At 32.3% G+C, this 8744-nt stretch overlaps 1 protein-coding gene across 3 annotated transcripts; it reads right to left on the bottom strand.

The window, feature by feature from the left end:
* Window positions 1-3957: 3957 nt before the first annotated feature.
* LOC113756911 (E3 ubiquitin-protein ligase DIS1) lies at window positions 3958-7337 on the bottom strand. 3 transcript variants are annotated; one of them, XM_027300382.1, is made up of 4 exons: window positions 6990-7337; window positions 5834-6068; window positions 5113-5499; window positions 3958-4613 (listed from the first exon to the last, which is right to left on the bottom strand). In XM_027300382.1, the coding sequence occupies exons 2-4, from the start codon at window positions 6041-6043 to the stop codon at window positions 4293-4295; spliced, it is 918 nt and encodes a 305-aa protein (XP_027156183.1). In that variant the 5' UTR covers window positions 6044-6068; window positions 6990-7337; the 3' UTR covers window positions 3958-4292. The 3 variants fall into 3 exon arrangements, with proteins under 3 accessions (XP_027156183.1, XP_027156184.1, XP_027156185.1); XM_027300383.1 differs by having other exon boundaries at window positions 5113-5463; XM_027300384.1 differs by having other exon boundaries at window positions 5834-5977.
* Between the last annotated feature and the right edge of the window lie 1407 nt (window positions 7338-8744).

The following is an 8744-nucleotide window of genomic DNA, read 5'->3' as shown; positions in this document are numbered from 1 at the left end:
GTAGTTTGATCCACCATCGTGTTCTGGATTGTGAGAAAAGGTGATAGTCACATGCACAAAGATTTTGGACTATCACCTTGTATGACTCAACTTGGAGTGTATTTTTCTTGAAAATTGATTCTTATACTACAAAAATGCTACAATGAGAAACAAGAATGCTAGCATGCTACAACGAGAGAGTTAATGGAGAAACAAGAACTTTGCAGGCTGATATTATTGTAAACAAAAACAAATTTTACGAATTGGGGTAAATTGAGGCATTTTAGTGTCCCTGATTTGGTTAAATTATGTCAATCTTGACTTATTCATGAAATTCCCAATTGTGATCGATGAATATCTTGTGAATGGGAGTTGAGTCTAATGAAATAGAAGAGATCCAAAGATTTGTAAATTAGATGAGTTTAACGAAAGTCTTACCGCTTATACTAGCTGGTATATCATTTCTCCCTTCTTGTACCTATCATTTATATGACTATGGAACCGGACAGAGAGCCAGTTACACTTAATTTTGCAAGACTTTAAATTTACCATTCTGCTCATGAGGAGCCTTGAAACATTATATATTTTAATTGGGGCTAAAATTAGCATGTACCATTTTCTATAGATTAATTCTTTGATTCGGTTACGTTGGTATGTTTTTCCTTTTTGGGTTCATGTGTTCAATATGTGAAAGTTCCTTTTATATAGATACTCTCTACTGTGTTCCTTTTAACTCTTTTACTTTTCTTTATTTATTATTATTATTTTTGCTTTGTGTGTTGTCAGCCAGTTTTTGTTGTTATCAGTTGAAGCCGTTATATCAATTGTCTGCTATGAACTCGGACTGCTTATATTTTGTGTAGCAATACGAAAAATTATATTGTTTTCTTATGCATGCTCTAGTGCAGATTTATTTGAGATTGTTTCATAATGTTACTTCCTCCATTAATTCATATGTATTTGTTAGGTTTAATGGCTCTAAATCCTATTACTCAACTTGCAATGCACCCACTTGAACTTGTTTTATAGGCATCCAACTCCACCCTTATGATGTGTTTGAATAAAGCCATCCTTTCTATCTCACTTATTTTCATTATCTTAATTATTTGTTAAATTCCACTTTTAATAATACATCATCAACTCTATGCAAGAACAAAATATATGTAAACTACATTGCAAAGCATATTAAATCTAGTAAATCTATAATTTAAGTTCATATAAACTAGTTAGAGTTCACATAACTCAATTATACCAGTAAAAGTAGTAGATTAATTGATCATGTAAGAAATATTATTAATAAGTTATTAATAGCAAAACATTAAAAAAAGAAAAAGAAAAATAGTGTTCCATTGTATATTTGTTATCTATTACTAAATGATTGATCAACTAAGAGCATCTTCTAGGACAAATGATTATTGCATAATTATCCAAGTATTTCCATAAGGACCTACTAATATGCATCTTTTGAGGCAAATGCTTCTTGCATAATTATCGAACTATTCCGATGATGTTTTAATATAATTATAGTGACTAATTTAATAAGCAACACCATGATCAACTGATAAATCTCAAAAATCCTTAGGAAGCTCTATTTAATGCTGTACTCCACTTAATTTTGTACGGAGTTTTCTCCCAAATGCACTAGGCCAGTAACAAAGTGCTCCCTAGTGAATTACACTTGTGCTTACTTTTTTTTTTTTTTTTTCAGACACGATATAATCTAATGAGAAAATCATTCAAAATGTCATTCACATTTTGTAGAATGACTTTTTTTGTCCTTCACTTTTAAAAGTATACTTTTATGTCCCTTACAAATTTACATTAATCAAATTTGGTCCCTATCTAAGTTTTCGACTAGTTTTTGTCGGAATCCACCACGTGCCTTACACATGATCATTTTTGAAGGGTAAAATTGTCAAATCAAATGCACAATACAATTTATAGTCCCTCACATTTCACAAAATGAATTTTTTCATCCCTCACATTTTACAAAATAAAATTTTCCATCCTTCATTGATCATGTGTACGAATAACTTTTTTTTAAACTCATGTATATATCTATTTGATTTTACCTAAATAATACGAATAACATGTAATATACCTCTATTTGATTTCGCCTGAACGTACTATTCAGGTGAAATTAAATAAATATATATAAGAGTTTAAAAAAAATTGTTAATTTTTCATTCATATTCATTTCTTTATGCTCGAAAGTTGAAAACAAAAAAGACATTTAAACCTAAACATTATCATGTGTTTATATCAAATTAAATTTGGACAGAAAAAATAAACAAAGGAAAAGTATGACAAAAAGAAGTATATGATTGACACTTTCAAATTTTAAAATAATCACAAGACAAGAAATTCAACTGTTGGTCTTAAAAGTGGCGAGTAAAAATTTCAAATTTAAACTGCAATTTGTTATCATGATTATAGAATTTAAATTTCAAACTTAAACTGCAATTTGTTATCATGACTATATAATTCAAATTAGGACTGATTAATTATATGACTTTATTACACAACTCAATAAATGAATTATTAGCAAAAAAAAAAAGTTACAAATATTGAATAGATTCATATGGTGAAATCAAATAGGTATATATATATATATATATATATATTCAAAACAAAATTGTCAGATTTAAACCTATATATATATGTATATATTTATTAAATAACATGTGTACAACTACAATTAGTCTGTTTAGATAAAATCAAATAAAAATATATTACATGTTATTCATATTGTTCAAGTGAAATCAAATAGATATATACATGGATTTAAAAAAAAAAAATCTTTATACACATGGTCAATAAGAGATGAAAAAATTCATTCTATAAAATATGAAGGATGAAAAAATTCATTTTGTGAAATATAAGGGACGAAACAATTCATTTTGTGAAATGAAACAAATTATAGATCGGATTATGTAAATTTTGATTTGACAATTTTGCCCCTAAAAAATGACCACATGCAAGCCACATGATGAATTCCTGCAAAAAATTAGTTAGAAATTTAGGTAGGAACCAAATTTGACCAATGTAAACTTGTAAGGAATGCAAAATTATATTTTTAAAAGTAAGAGATAAAAAAAGTTATTTTACAAAATGTGAGGGACGTTTTGTATGATTTTCCCTATTCTAATCTATACCTACTCCCACTCTATACTAGGGAAAAAGGGGATCTAAAGAGAATCTAAAAGGAACTGAAGTACTACTGACTATACCTATCCCTACTCTATAATCTGGGGAGAGAATCCAAAGCGATCCAAGGAAAATCTCGAAGGGACTAAACTACCACCGGCCCAAACTGATGCCTACGCACCCACTGGTGAGCTTTCCAATAGTCTGAAATTTTAGAATGCAGTTTAATGAATTTAATCCTTTAATCTATATTCAAGTAGAGTTTTAAAACTCTTTTGATAGCCCACTACTTCTAGTGTAATTGGTTTACACTTGTGCTCGCTAGACTACAAAAAATTGTCATTGACTTCCTGATGCTTGCTGGAAAATCCCCCACTGGAGATTACTGCAAACTGCAGATAAAAACCACCCATTATTTCAGTTACAGGCACTTCACATTTCATTCAGTAAGCCAGTTAAAAGCGTATTCAGATTCGTTAATATCCAAAACATTTCTTTCTGATTGGAACAAATGAATATGTTTGGAACTGCAGATAAAAACCACCCATTATTTCAGTTACAGACACTTCACATTTCATTCAGTAAGCCAGTTAAAAGCGTATTCAGATTCGTTAATATCCAAAACATTTCTTTCTGATTGGAACAAATGAATATGTTTGACCAATAATTGATGCTGTTTTTTTCTAGTGTGTAGTAAGCAGGCCTTCAGTTAAGTACACTAAACTACACAATCGTCTGCCCCTCACTCAGAACACACTGCTGGATGGTACCCTACATCAAACAATGTTTTACACGGGCATAGGTAAAGAAGAATTAACTATTTCTTTCGAAGACCCGGAATAACTTTTTCACTAGACATACATTAGAATATTTTAAGGAGAATTCTCCGGACTACATTGACATGGTAGCTAGAGTACATACTAAATAACTGCTAGATACACTAAAACAACATTAGCAGTATTGCACTAACTATATGTTGCACAACACAAGCATGATGAATTGCATAAAATCAGGACTTCTCACTCATGTATTCACTGCATAGTTGCAAAGAGGGATTGCCTCCTTAAAGTTCAGAAAATACATGACCAGAAGACTCTCAACAGCTAAAAGAACAAATCTACCCCTAAGATAACAAACAATGACGGAAGCTGTGGCGCTATAACTCATCACTGCTCTTTCCAAATCCTACCTGTGACTCTGAGCTTCAATTCCTTCCGATCCCCGCCAGAGAAAAACAGGGCTATGTTACGTTGGATAATGAGGCCATCAAAACTGTCACGAACTTTGCGGTGGCCATCTCTTATGCTTCTAGGAATTCCCTGCCATATCATCTTTCTGCCATTCCCGCCAACCTCGAGACTATAGCTATAGTTTTTGGCCTCATTGTCATCACCCATGAACCTCAAGAATGCTATGTAAACTGGCGCCATACCATGTTGAAATGCTTCAAAATGCAAGCAGAAGTATTGCCCAAAGCAACTGAAAACCTAAATTAAAAAAGAAGGTACAAGAGGTAAACAGATTGCTACAAATGTATAAGAGAAGCTATTAAAGGTTATCAAACAAAGGACAGCAATGGGCAGTTTAATTAATAGGACTCCTCATTATTTCCTACAAGGTCATTGCCCAGACAGCAAGGACGTCAAAGATCAGAACTACAAACCTGAATGGAGTTACTAATAAATCCCATCATATTGCTTTATATGCATTAACACCTTTTTAAAGTACCAATTTCTTGTATATGCTTTTCACAACCTTTGGCAATCAACAATTTTATCACACACAAAATGGTTGTCATACTCTTAACAACTGGGGAGAAAGAGAAAGGGGGGGGGGGGGGGGGAGGACAGAGAAGATGAAAGGAGTAAAAGAAAAGGAATGGCTAAACAAACTAGATAGCTGGGGGTTAAAAACCTAGGCTTAGGTAGGAGAAAAATACCAACCACCAGTGAATGACCATCAAAGCCGCTTGGGGACAATACTTACTGTGAGCATCCATGTAGCATTCTCCACTTCATGTGGATTTGATTTGACATAACGATGGTTAAAAGTACTGCCATTGTGCATATCAACTTTGTGGTCATCCTTTAGATGGGCCACCAAATAGGGAATGTCACCAATGACCGTGCACTCAGATCCTGCATAGGGGCAGTTGTAGGGTCTAAACGAACATTGAGATTCATGCTTTAACTTGCTGTAATAAGGATATATGCCCATGCACCCAAAACTCTGATATTTACAAGGAAGCTCAAGGGATGCGGCCACCTTCTCCAATGCAAGACATCTGATATTGCCAAGCTCATGCCTGCAGGTTGGGCAGCGGTTGTGCACCCTAGGCTTGCAACCAGAACAAATGGTGTGCCCATTTGAGCACTGCAACAGTAAGCAGAAAACAATATAATTAAATTGAACTGCGATAACTATACGATAAATGAAGATATGTGTACAAGATAAACTTCTTAAATGATTCACATATACCATGTCATCAAATGATAAGTTTCAACATGTAAATGCTATTACACAGGAGAAATAACAGAAACAAGAAATACCAAGAGAATGTCCCTTAAGATTATTATTACAGATGTTGAGCACTTAAGGGTAGACTAGATCAAATTGATGCAGCTATAAACTGATGATCTATGATTACAAACTTTCAGTTGACCGCGAACTGACATCACGTACAAAATATTAAAATAAATATAAGTACCTGGTGAATAGGAGGGTACATTGCATTCAAGCAGACAGGACATTCCAACAACTCACGAACACTGCTAGAAACAGTCAGATTAGGTTTCACAGCAATTTGAGTAGCGTCATTCATGTGCTCGCTAACTTCCAGTAATTCTTCATCCTGAGCAGGATCAATGACCTCAGGTTTGTTGCGCAAGTCATCGAAATAACAATTTCCAGTTGACATCACCAGAATAAGCAGCTCAGACCCTCTACATGTCAATTCAGTTAATACGTTGAGTAGCATACATAACCATTCAAATTCATTAAAGCAAAACTATAACAAACAGCATCCACCACAGCAGCAAATTACAGACCAGAAGTAAAATGCAATCAAATACGAACTACACCAAAAATAATAAATCGAGAAGACTAAAAGGGAAACAAGAAGAAATAGTTAAACCCTGCCAACTCTTATCGACATCATACTGTAAGAGTCAAATTTACTGATAAGATAACGGTCACATTCTCACTACTAAATGATTGAACTTTTTAGTGTTCACGATATCAAGAACTAGACACTGAATGATGCACTTGCACATATCTCCAAACGACTGATCATCTTTTCCACGCCAACTATTCAAAGCAAAATGACATCATTGCACCAATAAAACCATTTCCCAGATTCCCAAATGCTTTTAATTGAAAAATAACCATCCATTATGGCCTTAAAAATCTCAGAACTTTATTCCTTTATCAATACTCAAATATTATTTCATTGAAAAAAAAAAGAAGAATGTTGACCTATTTGTACACAATTATATTCAGATACAATCGTATAAAATTGGTGATTTAATGTACGGCATATCATTTATCCAATTTCGGATCAGACAGATTTGATTTAAAAAACCGTACACATTAAAATTTATGACACAAGAAATTTGGAGCATATGAATTTCAAAACCAAAATAAAATCCCAAAATCAGAAAACAACCGAAGTTGAAACCGCTTTCAAACCGAACCCATATCAGATCTCAAATGAACATCTACCTCTGAAAATAGTACTAACTAGCAAAAAAATAAAAAGACTAGGAAAACAACAAAAAATAAACCAAAAAAACTCAACGGAATTTTCTGGAACAAGAAAACCCAGAGCAAATTGGGATATCAGCGAGAAAAGAAAAAGAAAGTACCTGGAGAATTTACGGTAGAATCAAAATCCCACAAGAGGAGAGACAAGAAAAGGAGGAGAACCAACCCCTAAAGAGGGCTTTGGTGATTTCTGTTATAAAAGTACAAAAAAATCCAACCAACCGACCTACCAATCAATCAATCAAATGACGAATCAAAGAAATGGAGAAGATAATATAGAATTTAGTGCGGGATTCTTGCATAGTTTTGTCCGGCACTCTGGCATAGCGTGGATAGGGTAGCGAATGAAATCAAGAGATGTTAGGAGGAGAAAATGAGAAATTGGAACTGTATATACGAACCGAACCCCTCTTTTCAATTTTCAATTTTCAAACTAAAGCCGTAAGAGGAGAGAGAGGGGGGGGGGGGGGGGGAGCGTGGACGTCGGAGGGGAGAGAGACTTGTCGAAAGAATACAAAACTGGGAACAACTTGACAAAAAGAAGATGAAAAGTTTATTAGATCAACTTGGCTTAGCGTAATAAACCAACATGGCTTAGCGTTTGTGAACAATTTGTACTTATGCGTAATCATAGGCTTAGTGTCTATTTGATAACATAAAAAAGTGCTGAAATTGAATTCATTCAGACATTCCGATGTTTTGGGTGTTTGATAAATAAAAATTTTTCTGCTGAACTTATTAAGTGGTGCTGAATTTGTATATATTTTTTTCAGCACAAGAATCGTAACTGAATGCTTAATTTGATAAGAATAAAGAGATTTACTTCAACTACTTTATCTTATCTACCAAATCTATCCTTGTTTGTTAATTACATTCAAAATCCTTATCTAATTAAACAATTTAATATTCTCTATCCAAAATTCTTATATAATTAAACAACCTGACATTTTCTGTCTAATGGCTTTCTACTTCTATTTTCTCCATATTTAATGACTTTTTTACAATTTCTCCATGCAACTCACATCTATCTCCTCCTTATCTTTTTCTATCTTTCTACTCTTTCATAATTTTGACATTTTTTTCCTCCCAATTTTTTTTATTACTACCGTACTCACCGATCTCAAATTCATTATTTCCAAGATAGGATCAACATTTTTCCATTGAAGTAATTAAATTTCTATATAATTTGGTGTGAATTTAAAACTTGTTTATTGCAGCTTCCTTTTGCTTAATTTGGACTTTTCTTATCAAACTCTGATTTAAAAATACATTTGCACCAATATTTGGACTTTTCCATAATATATTTCTTCTTTTATATTATTTTAATTTAAAAATAAATATTGTCATTTTCATACCTAACAATTTTAAGCTAATTAAATCATAGGTTCTATTTCCTTTTTGGATTAAAAGATAGAAGGGCAAAATTGTACAATTTAACTTATTAAGTATTAAGTTATAAATGTTTATCAAACAGTATAAATATGTTTAGCATTAAGATTCAGATATTCATATATCTCTTTTCAGTGCTTAATATTCAGCAAATTAATTGTTTCAGTATTCAGAATTCAGAATTCAGACTTCAGAATTCAGATTCAGACTTATCAAACGGAGCCTTAGTGTTTGTGAACAGTAGTTATGCGTAATTACATATTTTAAAAAGGATTTTTCTAACAATAAATATCTAACATTCACCTAACTTATTATATATATATATATACATATATATACTAATAATTATTATTTTTTCTTATATTTATATATATTTTCTGTTTAATCTTGCCTACCGTTCCTTATATTTATTTACTTTTCTTAATTAATCTTATATTTCCAAAAATATAACACTTGAAATATATTTT

Source organism: Coffea eugenioides, unplaced genomic scaffold, assembly GCF_003713205.1.
Source record: "Coffea eugenioides isolate CCC68of unplaced genomic scaffold, Ceug_1.0 ScVebR1_253;HRSCAF=895, whole genome shotgun sequence".
Taxonomy (NCBI): domain Eukaryota; kingdom Viridiplantae; phylum Streptophyta; class Magnoliopsida; order Gentianales; family Rubiaceae; genus Coffea; species Coffea eugenioides.
Note: the sequence above shows the minus strand (reverse complement) of the source record. Positions and strands in the feature narration are given on the sequence as shown.

Coding starts and splice junctions, on each gene's coding strand:
- LOC113756911 (XM_027300382.1), bottom strand. CDS start 6,043: ATGTCAACTGGAAATTGTTATTTCGATGACTTGCGCAACAAACCTGAG. Junction 5,500..5,833: donor TGTACCCTCCTATTCACCAG/GTACTTATATTT, acceptor TTACTGTTGCAG/TGCTCAAATGGGCACACCAT. Junction 4,614..5,112: donor ATGCTACATGGATGCTCACA/GTAAGTATTGTC, acceptor TTTTTAATTTAG/GTTTTCAGTTGCTTTGGGCA.